Source organism: Amphiura filiformis, chromosome 16 (assembly GCF_039555335.1).
Source record: "Amphiura filiformis chromosome 16, Afil_fr2py, whole genome shotgun sequence".
NCBI lineage: Eukaryota > Metazoa > Echinodermata > Ophiuroidea > Amphilepidida > Amphiuridae > Amphiura > Amphiura filiformis.
Window position 1 is genome coordinate 5,833,533 of NC_092643.1, and position 16,882 is coordinate 5,850,414.

A 16,882-nucleotide genomic window follows, 5' to 3' on the forward strand; every position below is an offset into this window, starting at 1 on the left:
AAGTAAGTGTATAATTGGATCAGATACAAGGAACTTTAGTTACTGAGTTTACTCTAGCTGATCCTGATGATTTGCTCAATTAAGGACTACATGTAGCTTGAGGAACAAAACCTGTTTCAATTTCCTTGTTGCAGAACATAATTATTGAAAATCTCTAAATCATATTTGTTAAAAGCATAGTGCACATGTTAATTATTAGTGTCAAAATGTTCCTAGATTCATGTAGAACACTTTGATTTAATAATCAAATCTCAATTTTTGAACTCATATTGCATGGTTGGGTCACATATTTTGACATCCATCAGCATACATTTGCTAACATCTACCTCATTTAGTCCACATAATCACATATACATATTTTCTATCAAAGATTTTCCATATAGTGAGTACTTACATCTAACACTGATGGATCTGGATCATAGGCTACGTTGTGACTTTTTGCAATTTCAACAAGATAATTTTCTACAAGGCTTTTGGGTGGAGCTTTCACACTCAGCTTGTGTTTCAACTGAAAGAGAAATATTATGAATTGTTACACATCAATGGAATGAATCTTACATACTGATGAATTATAGTTTTCAGCTGAGTACTTCAGCGGTCTGCCAATTTGGCGCAGTTTATGGCGTACACAGGGAAAATATGCCACATAGTGCCAGGTTGGCACTTGCCAACTGATGCCAATGTGGCATTTGCCAGGTTCGCCAAGAAGAATGTGCAAGGGTGCGCACAACCAGGCATTTGCAGTCACGGGCCAAATTGGCATTTGCCATCAATATCCAGAGTGTCAGAAATCATTGGCATCTGCCAATTGTACCAGGTTGGCAAGTGTCAATCTGGCAGGGGTTGTCATTATCATGTTTTGGTGATTTATAGATTTGTATTATTTTTGAACAAAAATGAGATTTTTAGATGGTTTCCAGCGGTGGTTCCCAGTGTTTAGGCTCCATATTGTTTTGAACATACAAAACATTGCATGATCTTTCTTTTCATTGGTGTTTGTAATTTGAATAAATCAAAACAATGATTTTGTATAAAAATGAGCTATTTCTGATGATTGAATTTCATTTTCATGTGTTTATAATTTTATTATTCTAATTTATTTTGGAACAAAAATGCAATTTTGGATGGTTTCCTGCGGTGGTTCCCGGGGTTAGGCTCCAGGTCATTTTGATAATAATTATGAATTTGCAGGTTTGTACTTTGATGGGTTTTTGTTATTTTTCAAGATTTAAATTATAATGGAACAAAAAAAAATGCATTTTTGGATGGTTTCCTATGGTGGTTCCCGATGTTTTCGGTTCCGTGTTGTTTTGATGGTAGGCCCTAATTGTGCATTGGTTGATTTGTGCTTTCATTTGTTTTTTTGTTACTTTGCAAGATTTAAATTATTTTGGAACATTGAATGCATTTTTTGGATGGTTTCCTGTGGTGGTTCCCGGTGTTTCGGCTCCGTGTTGTTTTGATAGTAGGCCTACTGGTGCATTGGTAGTTTGGGCTCTCTCATTTGCAAGAATTAGGCCTAAATTATTTTGGAACAACAATGTATTGTTAGATGATTTCCTGTCCTGGTTCACGGTGTTTTCGGCTCCATTTATGCATTTTTAGATTTGTGTTCAGTCGTGAGCTCCCTCAAATGCTGTTGTATGTGAAAGAGCTCTAATGACAAATTATCATGTGCACGTCGCAAAAAAAAAGTAGATTTAAGATTATTCAGATGAAAAATTAGTGTGTGTTTCAGTCAAAAGTAAGAAGAAACACCATTATTGAACTTCATTTTTTGTTTGCAATTTAAATAACACAATCTTAAAAATCACAATGAAAGATAAAACGGTTTTGTACACAATACCACGGAAATAGTGTACATATTGGCGTAAATCAACCGGGAGGTTGACAAGTACATAGCCGTTTTCGCCAAACGTTTGACAAACATTTAGTGATCACAAACGTTTGCCAAACGTTCTGAAAATGTTTGACAAATGTTTGGCTCCTTATCCGTTTATAAACCGTTTGATTATAAATGTTTGACAAGCGTTTGTGATCGACAATTGTTTGACAAAGCGTTTTAGTGGCGATGTATATTAAATGAATGAAATAAATGTTTGGCAAACAATTAATAAAAACGTCTTGTTAATGTTTTTCCATAAAATCATCAGATTGATGTTTGTCAATTTTCATCAAATAAACATTTCGAAACAAAAGCACATTTTAGATTAAAAATCACATTTTTATATAAAAATCACATATTTTTTTCAAAAATCAAATTTTTTCTCCAAAATCACATTTTTCCCCAAAAAATCACATTTTTTCCCAAAAAAGTAATTTTTTTCCAAAAATCACATTTTTCCCAAAAAAGTAATTTTTTCCCAAAAATCCCATTTTTTCCAAAAATGTGATTTTGGAAAAAAATACATTTTTGAACAAAAATGAGAGTTTTGTAAAAAAATATGTGATTTTTGGTAAAAATGTGTTTTTTGTTTTAAAATGGATTTTTTTAATTGTTTGCCAAACATTTATTTAATTCATTTAATATACATAATAATAAAGCGTTTGTCAAACAATTGCGATCACAAGCGTTTGTCAAACATTTATGATCAAACTGTTTATAAGCGGATAAGGAGCCAAGCGTTTGTTAAACATTTTCATAAACGTTTGTCAAACGTTTGGCGAAAACGGCTGTGTATTGGCGAAGATTAAATGAGTTTTGAAATTTCAGTCTTTTTGAAGCAGCGCCCGCAGGCGATGCTTCCCTATTTAATTTCACTGAAATGGCTTGCATACGATTAGGTGATATTCCTCAACTTTCGTTGATACACCATTCAAAATACATTACGATAATCGAGCTCAAATGAGCCTAGAATATTACAGGTTAGGCGCATGCACATGCTGTATTTTGTTATGAGTTTGCATGCATGGCAGTACATGACTGAGAAAGAGAATAAGCATAGTTTGTCTTTTTAACAGTCTGTGCAATGGTTGGCCGGTTTGTAGTATGTATTGACAGTGTAAGTAGAGGTTAACTGTAGGATAGTCATGGTAGCCGATCGCTACGCAGGCTACGCTACGCTACGATGCGCTACGATGCGCTACGATCGCTACGCTACGATCGCTTCGCTCGGTGCTCGCTCCGCTTCGCTGGAGCAGGGCTAGTTCTAATCCAAACAACAATAGTGTTTATTTATTCGCTGGTGTCACTTTCTGATCTGCACTGAGAGAAACTTGACATGGCAAACTGTACTCGAAGCGATTTATCGGTAAGTACTGTCGAATTTTACTGTATATATACCATGCTCAGTTCATGAGTTGACAACTTGTCGTGATTGATGATACAAAATTTAACTCATGATCATTTGTGACACATTTAAGGCTCTTACTCAAAGTTACGGAAACTATGACATCATAATTACACTAAAAAAAGTTACGGAAACTATGACACGGAAACTATGACATCATAATTACACTAAAAAAAGTTACGGAAACTATGACATCATAATTACACTAAAAAAACGGGGGTCATTATTATTTGATTTAAGGCTCTTACTCAAAGTTACGGAAACTATGATAGACCTACATAAACTGATGATAGGCCTACTCAGTTCATGAGTTGACTATGTCAAAGTTACGGAAACTATGATTTCATAATTACACTAAAAAACGGGGGTCATTATTATTTGATTTAAGGCTACTCACTCATCACTCGCTCGCTAATGAAAATTACCATCGGAAATTATGAATTAATTCCTTGTCTTTGGATTAAAAGTTAAATCAAAATCACGTTTTAATTACAGCGATTTATCGGTAAGTACTGTCGAATTTTACTGTATATATACCATGCTCAGTTCATGAGTTGACAACTTGTCGTGATTGATGATACAAAATTTAACTCATGATCATTTGTGACACATTTAAGGCTCTTACTCACCATGCTCAGTTCATGAGTTGACAACTTGTCGTGATTGATGATACAAAATTTAACTCATGATCATTTGTGACACATTTAAGGCTCTTACTCAAAGTTACGGAAACTATGACATCATAATTACACTAAAAAAAGTTACGGAAACTATGACATCATAATTACACTAAAAAAACGGGGGTCATTATTATTTGATTTAAGGCTCTTACTCAAAGTTCATGAGTTGACAACTTGTCTAGTTCTAATCCAAACAACAATAGTGTTTATTTATTCGCTGGTGTCACTTTCTGATCTGCACTGAGAGAAACTTGACATGGCAAACTGTACTCAAAGCGATTTATCGGTAAGTACTGTCGAATTTTACTGTATATATACCATGCTCAGTTCATGAGTTGACAACTTGTCGTGATTGATGATACAAAATTTAACTCATGATCATTTGTGACACATTTAAGGCTCTTACTCAAAGTTACGGAAACTATGACATCATAATTACACTAAAAAAAGTTACGGAAACTATGACACGGAAACTATGACATCATAATTACACTAAAAAAAGTTACGGAAACTATGACATCATAATTACACTAAAAAAACGGGGGTCATTATTTTATACAAAATTTAACTCATGATCATTTGTGACACGTTGTAAATACGTTCCTGAAAGTTACGGAAACTATGTCAAAGTTACGGAAACTATGATTTCATAATTACACTAAAAAACGGGGGTCATTATTATTTGATTTAAGGCTACTCACTCATCACTCGCTCGCTAATGAAAATTACCATCGGAAATTATGAATTAATTCCTTGTCTTTGGATTAAAAGTTAAATCAAAATCACGTTTTAATTACAGCGATTTATCGGTAAGTACTGTCGAATTTTACTGTATATATACCATGCTCAGTTCATGAGTTGGCAACTTGTCGTGATTGATGATACAAAATTTAACTCATGATAATTTGTGACACATTTAAGGCTCTTACTCACCATGCTCAGTTCATGAGTTGACAACTTGTCGTGATTGATGATACAAAATTTAACTCATGATCATTTGTGACACATTTAAGGCTCTTACTCAAAGTTACGGAAACTATGACATCATAATTACACTAAAAAAGTTACGGAAACTATGACATCATAATTACACTAAAAAAGCGGGGGTCATTATTATTTGATTTAAGGCTCTTACTCAAAGTTCATGAGTTGACAACTTGTCGTGATTGATGATACAAAATTTAACTCATGATCATTTGTGACACATTTAAGGCTCTTACTCAAAGTTACGGAAACTATGACATCATAATTACACTAAAACAACGGGGGTCATTATTATTTGATTTAAGGCTCTTACTTAAAGTTACGGAAACTATGATAGACCTACATAAACTGATGATAGGCCTACTCAGTTCATGAGTTGACAACTTGTCGTGATTGATGATACAAAATTTAACTCATGATCATTTGTGACACGTTGTAAATACGTTCCTGAAAGTTCATCTCTATTGAAAGTAGGAGTACCATAATTTCCGATGTAGGCCTATATGAATTAATTCTTTGTGTTTGGATTAAAAGTTTAAATTAGAATCACATTGTAATTACACTTAAAAAAAACGGGAGTCATATTATTATTTCATTTAAGGCTCTTACTCCAACTTACGGCAACTGATGATAGGCCTACATTATAGGCCTACATACTTTTGATTCATTATAAAGAATTTAAAATAGTAAATTAAAGTTAAAGTTATTTTCAAGCCCTGCATATCATCTATGAACATATACCTACACAAGTGTGTGTATTTTGTTTCATTTTCACAGAATTAACAGTATTTGACGTAAGCCTACTTACATTGAGGACCTGGTGACGTCTATACATTGTGGTCTTTTGTTCTGGAAACATTATAAGACAACATAGTTATAACAAGAACATTTACAATGTATCCAACACGCGTTGTAAGAGGGAGTTTTCATCAAGGCAATCATTTCATCTTGGGTAATGGCGCAGGCAGTCAATGTACTGCGGTTGCTCTTATGTTTCTGTTGCTGTCAGTACTTACACCAGTAGACAGATGGGTATCCAATGATATAGATCGAGCTTTACGCCTAGGCACAGGACTGTATCGGCAATTAATTGAAGAACGTTATCATGGTGTGAACACCTATCTTATGCATCATGATTTACCACCGTCAACAACAGTATTGAATCATATTATGAATATGCAGTATCACATAGATGAAATTTATGGTGTCATATCACCATCCTATTTACAGACTGATCACAATAGCACAGGATCACTAAATATCTCTAACGCCTTATTATTGGCAAATACTATTTCGAGAACAATGTTAATAACTATAGGAGCAACAACAATTGCAGCAATCAACGATAATGGACATTTTTATGTACTGGACTCCCACTCACGCAATGCGACGGGAATACCAGTTTCAGAAGGAACTGCCGTGGCATTGTCATTTACATCACAAAACGAACTTGCAAATTATTTAGTTCATATTTACAATGGTCAATACTTTATAATAACACCTATTGAAATACAGCACCAACTCCAAAATCAGAATGTTATTCAAAACCACACATACTCAAACCTCAAAAAATCCACAACTGGCCAAAGTAAAAAACATACTGCACATAATCACACGTATTCAACGGTTTCCAAAAAGCGCAAACTATTACCCCAAAACAATATTATCAGTCCTATCAATAAACAAAACGCACACGTCAAGGCAAATGAATCTCCTCAAATTAATACACCTGTTCAAACAGCCGCCTCTTCAACTGAAAACAACACAGCGAATGATCAAATTAATCCACTAATTATGAATAAAGTCGTGCCAAATGTTAATGTCATTTCTTCTACAAATAACACCCAAACTGCTGTTGCCGCTTCACTAAAACAACTGTCGACAGTACAAAACAACGCAACAGTTAATGAAACATACAAATATGAAATAAATAACTTACCGAAGGAAAAATGCAAATGTTGCAATGGTATTATATTTCCAAAACATGAACATGTGTGTGACTTTGAAAATAACAAATCTTTTGCTTGTAGTGTGAAACCAAATGACATGTTATGTCAGAAATGTTATAACAAGCTGAAGCAAAATGTAATCCCCAGTACTGCATACGTGTACAACAATCTTGATACTGGAGTAATTCCTATACAGCTACAAGATTTATGGGTCATTGAAAAAAGACTGATTGTAATGTCCAAATCTAGTGATCATTGTTTATGTTTGACTTAGCCTTTTAAATTATCCCGCGGCCCACTTTGTTTTGATCCAATGCATGATGGGAACTTCTGATGAAAATGGCTGCGCCCATGTGAGAGGTTTCGATAACGCTTTTACGGAACTAAATGAAAGAAATCTTCAAGAAGTAGAGTATTTAAAGAACAAAGGAGTTAATATCTGGAGATATTAGTAAGTTAATAAGACTACCAATTGAAGAAAGCGTTAAAATCATGTCGTGACTCTTGTGTAATTTCCATATTTCATCCCGATGTCCGCATCGTAAAAGCTTAAATGAATACTGCCAATTACAGTAAAAAAGCGTGTCGTGTTTGCCAAGAGCGCAGATTGACGGCAGTACATGAGTATACACACAGATTTAGTCTTCCACACGATAGTAGACGGTGCTAGAAGCGCTGATAAATAGATTGAAGAACGTACATGAGTCTTCAATTTCCTAAGAAAGCATTTGAAGCAGAATTTTACATACAGATGCTTGTGAAATATAATATCACATGATTGAAATCAGACCAAACATTGTCAATGTCAGTGATTCATGACATTAAATCGTAGCCAAATGTACCGTACTAAAGTAGGTGCTATTGAAGCGTTGCGTTGTCATTAGTCCAGCCTGTGGCCCAACACTTGTGCCGGCTCATTGGATGTGGAGATCCGGGAAGTCGGGGTGTAGCACTTGCTAATGACAACTGAAGTTGAAATTTGGTTCGACACAATCATAAGTAAGAAAGTGGCGTGTTGGAAACTAAAAGTATGAAGCCATGAAATTGTTCCAGAAACAAAATTAGAGACACGGTAAACAATAAGTGTTGACCGTTGGGTTGTCATTAGTCCAGCCTGTGGCCCAACACTTGTGCCGGCTCATTGGATGTGGAGATCCGGGAGTCGGGGTGTAGCACTTGCTAATGACAACTGAAGTTGAAATTTGGTTCGACACAATCATATAAAGTGACGTGTTGGAAACTAAAAGTGAATCCATGAAATTGTTCCAGAAACAATTAAAGAAACACAGTATTTCACACAATAAGATCTGACATTAGTCCAGCCTGTGGCCCAACACTTGTGCCGGCTCATTGGATGTGGAGATCCGGGAAGTCGGGGTGTAGCACTTGCTAGTGTTCAGAATTATCCAGTAAGCTGAACTGTGTTATCAAGAAAGAATTATTGACACTGAAAACAGTGATATTTATGTGAAACACAAATCGTGAAATGGATCCAAGAAAGATCAGTATGGCGTCAGAACCTGAAAGTAGGCCTATAGCCAGTAGAACAAGATCAAAATATGAAATGTATTCTCAGGTGAATGCAGATGCTACATGTATGTTACAACAAACAGTAATGTCACCGTATACAAAGGATGAGAATACCCTACCAGATGAGAAACTTGAAGAAATTCAAGAAGCTGTTCGAAAGATGGAAGAAGAATTGAGCTTTGCCAAAGAAAGAGCACGCCGTGCACAGCAGAGACAGGAGCAGAAAGATGAAGTTAACCCAGATGACAGTGCCTCCAACATTTCATTACATTCGTCCACATCTTCTGTGCAGAAAGCAAAGGTGAAGGAAATTGAGTTAGCAGCAAAAATGGCAAACATTAGAAGAAGTAATGAAATCAAAGAAAGGAAGCGTCATTTACAACGAAGACTTCAAGACGCTGTTATACAACAGGAACTCGAAGCCGCAGCTTGTAGAGCAAAGGAAGAATTGAGGTTAGCACAACAAAGGGCAGACGAAATGAATTTACGCAAAGAAATTGAGGAAGAAGAGGAACGCTTGAGCTGCTTAGAACAGGAAATGGCTATAACAACAGACTGGGAAGCGGCGAAAGCAACTACATACGCACTTGGAAGCTGCTCGTCTGAAGTTACCAGCATTGGAACCAGAAACTCAATTTACCAAGCCAGTGATAGAGATAGGTCTCCAACCGTGACAGCGCCACCACAGTACATGTATGCCGCTGGTATGCATACATTAAGCAATAAGCCTACAGCTGAGGATGGTTTCATGTATAGGCCAGCAACTTCAAAGCAAAGATTGGAGAAAACAAGTGATGCGATACAAAGGCGAACAGATACAACTGAAGAAAGGAAACCAGTCAGTGGAGAAACAAAGTCAAATCTAGCCAAGCCCACTGTAAACACAGAAACAGAGAGTAAAGATCTGTTAGTAACATTGCTGGATAAACTGGTGACTTATCAGCGAGAAGCAACATTACCAACTACAGACATTGATACATTTGACGGCTCAGATGTGATACAGTTTCCGGCGTTCTTGAGGACCTTTACCAGTACAGTGGAAGATGTCACCAATGATAACAAACGTCGCTTGGAGATGCTCCTGAAGTATACTAAGAAGGAGGCAAAGCAGCTTATAAAAGATTGCATTTTCATAGAGAACCAGGAGGAGGCCTACTTGACAGCAATTAAATTGCTGAAAGAGAATTACGGACAGCCAGCGATGTTGGCAACTAAATATAAGGAGCGAGCTGAACAATGGGTTCAAATAAACCCAGGTGACAGTGCTGCACTGAAGAGATATGCAATTTTCCTCACCGGATTCAGGAATGCGCGAATGGGAACCCCTGATCTGAAGACCGTGAGACAGTTATGAGTTTCTCAAGGTATTAGCAAGCAAATTGCCACGTCCTCTCCAACAACAATGGATAAAGACCGTGGGAAGGTGCAGAGACAATGAAAACAGAGCCACCAGATTTGAAGACTTTGAGCAGTTTGTCACTAAGCTGTCACGAGATGAAAATGACCCAAGAATATCTGGCCTAGGATACCAAGGTGTGAAAACAAGTAGAAGCAGTGATACTGCCCCCAAGAGAAAGGTTTTCGCCACAAATGTACAACAGAGTCAGAAGAACAATACAGTGAATACAGCTGTGAACCAAAGCAAGTCAAGTCCTTCATGCATCTATTGTGGAGAGGGAACTCGTCACCAACTACCAGAATGCAGGAAATTTGCTGCTTTGAATGGGGTTGAGAAATCAGCGATATTTAAGAAGAAAGGACTGTGCTTTGGGTGTATGAGACCGGGCCATATGAAGAAGAACTGCCCTAAACCGCTGAAGTGCAGCAAGTGTAAGAGAGCGCATCCTACACCACTTCATGACCCTAATCGTGAGAAGAAAGCATCGGGAGATAAACCAGGTGAAACTCCAAGTGTGATGACGGGATGTGTTGGAACACCAGAGGAAGGGAGTGGACCACTGATGACTATAGTTCCCATTTTGGTGAAAGTTAAGAACAGTGATCAGTGCTTAGCTACACATGCCTTTCTAGACAATGGCTGTGGAGGAGTCTTTGTTAATAAAGAACTGTCAGATATGCTACATGTCAGGACGAGAGCTACTAAACTATTCCTGAGAACTATCAACTTGGAAGAAACCGTGGATACAGAGACAACACTTGATCAACTGCAAATAGGGAACATAGATGGTACCACATTCATAGACATACCAGATGCCTATATTAAAGATATACCAGTTGATGAGCAAGAAATTCTCACCCAAGGAGATATAGACAAATGGGAGCACCTGCATTCAATTAAGTTACCCAAATTAGACACAACACAAGCATGTTTACCCCAGGTGACAATGATGATAGGTATAAATGTGCCGGCAGCCACAACGCCACTAGAAACCAGAGTTGGGGACATTGGTCAACCATACGCTGTGAGATCGCCACTGGGCTGGCTAGTATATGGGCTGCTTGGAAGAAGGAAGACAACAGATGTACACTTCTGTAGTACAACAAGAATACAGAAAAGTGATCAGCAGCTTGAACAGTTATTCAAAAACTATGTGAACAAAGATTTCGATGAGAGACTTAATGTAAATGAAACCAAGCCCTCAGTAGAGGACAAGCAGTTCCTTCAGGTGATGGCGGACACAATCAGACAGGAGCCAGATGGGCACTTTATGACGGCGCTACCATTCAGAAATAAAGATATTGTGATGCCCAATAATCGCACACAAGCGGAAGGTTTTGCCAATAGTCTGAGAAAACGCCTGAACAAGGACAGCGACTTACATGAACAGTATACCAAGTTTATGAATGACTTGGAAGCCAATGGCTATGCTGAGAGAGTACCAGATAAAGAGATGGTGCGTGCTGATGGACGGCAGTGGTATGTGCCCCACCATGGAGTATTTAACCCACGCAAGCCTGGGAAAATCAGAGTGGTTTACAATTGCCCAGCGGCTCACCAAGGCATCTCTATAAACAAACTACTATTAAGCGGTCCAGATCTCACTAACAGGCTGAGTGGAGTCATAACCAGATGTGAATGACACGAACTGTTACCAGATGTGAATTACACGAACTGTTACCAGATGTGAATGACACGAACTGTTACCAGATGTGAATGACACGAACTGTTACCAGATGTGAATTACACGAACTGTTACCAGATGTGAATGACAAGAAGTTTCAACCCAAAGGAACCTGAAACTTTAGGCTGCCATGGTTGTGCACAGGCAGTTTTAATTAACCTATTCCAAAAATTTAAGTTTGTATTGGAAAATTACTTTGGATTGGGAAAACTGTCATGGTATGTGCACGGGCAGTTTATAATGTTAAATTGTTGTTTTGATACCTTTGATATTTGAAGTGAAGTATTGAGCAAATTTCCAAAACTAATTGAAAAATTAAGCTTCACAAAGAGAACTGACTTTAACCACTCCATGAAAGAGATAATATTGATTTGATGTGAAAGAACACATCACCATCACAGCTATTCACTTACCAGCTGTTTGAAACTTTTGATTATTTGATGTTTAATGAGAAATATTTGTAAAATCAGTGAACATTTCTTTGAAACCAAAGCAGACTTGTTTTAGTGGCAAAATAGAAAACCCTTTGCTTTTGGCTGATTGTTTACTTTCATGAAAATTGCAAGTCTGATAGAACTCTTAGAACTTAAAACTTTATGTAAATGTGCCATGAAAGACACATGGTCACCACAGTGAACTTTAATATGAATGTGCCATGAAAGACACATGGTCACAACAGTGAACTTTAATGATGACATTTGATTACATTGTGTTTCAGTCATGCTAAATAGCATTCAGTTTATTGAAAGAATTCAGTTACATGTTTGAAGTTTGAGAAAACACATTGTTAACTTGTTTCATGTTATATTGAAGCAGCCAACTCAAATTTAAATTGAAAGATCTCAAATTTGGGAGGGTTGTTTGGACATAGTATTTTATCGTCTCAATGATTTTCGACTGGGGGCGGGATGTAATGTCCAAATCTAGTGATCATTGTTTATGTTTGACTTAGCCTTTTAAATTATCCCGCGCCCACTTTGTTTTGATCCAATGCATGATGGGAACTTCTGATGAAAATGGCTGCGCCCATGTGAGAGGTTTCGATAACGTTTTTACGGAACTAAATGAAAGAAATCTTCAAGAAGTAGAGTATTTAAAGAACAAAGGAGTTAATATCTGGAGATATTAGTAAGTTAATAAGACTACCAATTGAAGAAACGTTAAAATCATGTCGTGACTCTTGTGTAATTTCCATATTTCATCCCGATGTCCGCATCGTAAAGCTTAAATGAATACTGCCAATTACACTGATTGCTCTAATACAAATATTCCTTACAGTGGTTACTCTACCAGGTGGTCAATTGGCTGAAAAGGGGACAGCTATACACATCCCTGTTGATATTGTAACACAAACTAAATCTTTACCGTGTCCTTCAGAAGACAACAATGTTGTCATTTTGTCATGTGAACGACCAGCATTGGATCCAATTAATGTACCTTACAGATGGCATAAAGTCATGGCCGCCTTACAATGGTTGCAAGACAACAATTATTTGTATGCAAACCTAAATGTACCAACCGAGAAGGACTTACATAATAAGAATAACACCACAAAATCTGACATAATTGATGAAGAATATGGAACTATTCCAATGGATTATAACCAGAATACATCTACATCTATAGATGCAATCAATGATCCAAAAACTCATCATAGCTTACCTCAAACGCACGGGCGTCCAGTAAATCTGAAGGATACAATCGATGGCGAGCAAAAAGCTTTTCCATGGATATTCCCATATGGAAAAAATGGCATCTCAACAAACCGACCACTACAATTAACTGATTTAAAATACTACCAATCTCGATTGTTCAATTGTGATCCTCGCTGGCGATGCAACATCACATACCTCATGTCTGCGATCAATCATTTAGAATATTCCCAACTACTTAACGTAATTAACGTGTACATGAGAATTCACAAACCTGTGAAATCAAATGGTCAAAATGCTCAAACACAAAGCTTTATGCCTATATCTGCTCAAGACCTGGATGAACTTCAACAAGAATCAGATATAATAACCAACTCATACATGTTTACTAAAAAAATACGAGGCACTGCTGCATATTGGAAAGATGTACTACAAAATTTACTTGCCATGGTCAAGACATTAGGAGTACCTACTTATTTTCTCACATTGAGTTGCAATGATAACTGGCCAGAAATGCAAGCTTTGTTAACCAGTTACACAGAAAACAATAACAGCAATATAAGACATGATCCTTTAATGGCTGCACTATCTTTTCAAAAGAGATGGGAAGCTCTACTGAAACATGTTCTCAAAGGAAAGCAAAAACCACTTGGACACATACAGGACTATTTTGCTCGTGTAGAGTTTCAAGTACGTGGATCACCCCATTTGCATATATTTCTGTGGACAGATGCAAATCTGAAATTTGACAACAATAATACACGAGAAATAATTAACCTCATTAACAAAACAATCAGCACAACAATTCCAAAGAAATCAGATAACCCTAATTTACATGATTTAGTAACCAGATTTCAAGTGCACAAACATACCTTCACTTGCAAAAAAGGAGCATCTTCACGTTGTCGATTCAATTTACCACAGCCTCTATGCAAGGAAACACGTTTCACATACAACTTGGACACAATTGCTACACATAGAGGTAAATTTTATGAAACGATACGATACGAAGGTGATGAAATGGTTAACCCATACAACCCTGTTATTCTCACTCATTGGCGCGCAAACCATGATATTCAAATTGTAGGAAATGTGCATAGTTGTGCATATTATGTGTGCAAGTATGTTTGCAAAGCTGAACCACAGGAGCTGAAGAATGCATTAACATCACTATTCAATAGTTTTGATGAGATACCACTAACCAAAAGGCAAAGAATGATACGTATTGGAGTAACTGTGTTAAAACGCAAATTAAGTGCACAGGAACTTGTATATAGACTTGGAGGTCTACACATGTATAACTCATCACGTACAACTATCACTTTGAGTACTTTACCTCCAGAGAAACGATACAAAATAGTGAAACCAAAAGCTGAGCGCGAAAATTTACCAAACAATTGTACAGATGTACATTCACTGTTTCAAAGTAATATCATAGATTACTATCATGCTAGACCTGATTGTTTAGAAAATATATCACTTCACACATTTGCATCATGGTATACAGTATGTTCTCCTTCTAACAAATCAACTACCGACAGATCGTTATCAAGATACAATTTGAAACAACCTTTCATGTCCAAAACAATACGTAAACGCGCAAAATTTGTCGTACTCAGAACTGTATACATGAGAGAAATTTCTTCCGATTATTATTATAGTTGTCTCCTTCTATTCAAAGCACATAGAAATGAGAATGAACTATTGCATGGATATGATTCTCCTGAGGAAGCATTTTTCCAGGAATATTCACAGTTTGATAAAGAAGCTTTGCAAAATGTTAATTTGGCTACGCAGCTGGAAACGAGTATTAGGCGAATTAAGCTGACTAGAGAACAACTGGCTGCATTTGTTGCACCTGCTACTCATGAGAGTAATCTACCAGAAACAGCAAATATAGATTTTGGATGTATTGATGCTAACTTTACACAAGCAAACAAATCGCAAAATGTATCCCATTTGACAAATCACCCAGATGCTGAACTTGATACATCTCATGCAGAAGACTTAACGCGGCTGTGTACTCAAGACGTTGTTTCTTTCGCAAAATTGAGCTTTTTTGATATTTGTTACTTTGTTATGTTTTTTATAAATACAAGGAAAGAAAATCCAGATTTATAAACTCCAACTGCGCTATTTTATGGATTTTATTTCACTATTTCATTCGTGTTTGCAATTTTAAAAGAGAAAAACCTTTGTTGTATCAGCGGGGGTGACACGCTTGCAACAACGCTTGTCGCGCTAAATGTCGCGCAATTTGTTAACGCACAGATACGCTACGCATACACGCCGACGCTTATCTGCATGCGTGGCGCATCCTTTGGAAACACTAATTTCAAGTGGTCAAATGGCTCCGTTTTAGCTGATAAAATGTGGGTTTTTCAAGTTCTTTTCCTCGATTTGAATATCAAGTTATGAATGGATTTCGCTCAAACTTCTCAACGGGCTGTGGATTTACCCGATGTTCACATAATATAAGGTAGAAAAACGAAAACTGCCACATTCTCCTGTGAGATTCGATGAAAGGGCAAAATGTGACCACTTTAAACTTTAACGGCCATTATTTCAATGTTCATTTTCTCGGTAAAATGACGATTTAGGTACACGATAACTCAATAAATACAGCATCTATAGGTAAGCAAATATGATCATCGTAAAAGCATGATCGACTCAAGAAACGGTTTTCTCATTTTTTATATTTTGGTCTATTTCCGATTTTAGGCATCATTTTGTGCAAATAGGCGTTTGCTAAATTTTAAAAAGTTCAATTTGATGCCTTATATGGTCAATATCTCAAAAACTAAGGCCAATATCAAAAAATAAAAAAACCGTTTTTGGAATGGAGCCTCAAAATTGAGCTAAAAACAAAATAAAATATTTTGGAAAGAGTGTTTTTTGTTATGATGTACCTAACAAATATTGCCAAAAACTCACTTTTTGTGATTTTCTTCATAATTGTTGTTTTTACCCCAAATCTGTATTTATATTAAGATTTATTGATGTCTTGCCTTTATAAAAATGTATACTTTTATATGTCTTATGCGAATAATTACAAAGTTATTGCACTTTTACTACATGCATGTCTGAGAGTACACAGCCACCTTAAACATGGAGTCCATGAATGTTTTATCTCCATTTGAACTCGAACAGAATATTGCAGCATTGAACAATGACCAACGCAAAGCATTTGAAAAAGTCAGAAATCATTTCAGTGCAGACAAACCAACATCATTACATTTATTCTGCACTGGAGGAGCCGGTACAGGCAAATCATTCCTTTTGAAAACAATTGTTGACTGGCTCAGACTATGCCATCCATCATCTACCGGCAACAACTCTGTTATTGTTTGTGCCCCAACTGGTGTTGCAGCCCATAATGTACTTGGTTACACTCTACATTCTATATTCAAATTACCAATACAAAGAGGGTATCAACCACAATTCTATGAGCTTTCCAAAGTAGTATTACAATCACTACGACAAAAATTTCAAGGAGTGCACACGATTATTATTGATGAAATTTCCATGATAAGTATTGAAACCTTTCATTGGATCCATCAACGTTTATGCAGTATCTCTTTAAAAACTGAACCATTTGGTGGATACAATGTCCTTACATTTGGTGACTTTTACCAACTAAGACCAGTAAGAGGTAAATACCTCTTTACTGACAACATATTATGGCCAATGTTTGAGCCATGTTTTTTAAATGCG

The 16,882-nt window shown here is 36.6% G+C and overlaps 1 protein-coding gene across 4 annotated transcripts in view; it reads right to left on the reverse strand.

Annotated features, from left to right (window-relative positions):
- Positions 1-16,882, reverse strand: part of LOC140135458 (IST1 homolog) — a 67,993-nt gene that overhangs the window by 10,182 nt on the left and 40,929 nt on the right. For all 4 annotated transcript variants that reach the window (XM_072156965.1, XM_072156963.1, XM_072156966.1 and 1 more), the window contains exon 6: positions 395-508. In XM_072156965.1, coding sequence (XP_072013066.1) covers positions 395-508 — 114 coding nt within the window. The remainder of the gene's footprint in view (positions 1-394; positions 509-16,882) is intronic.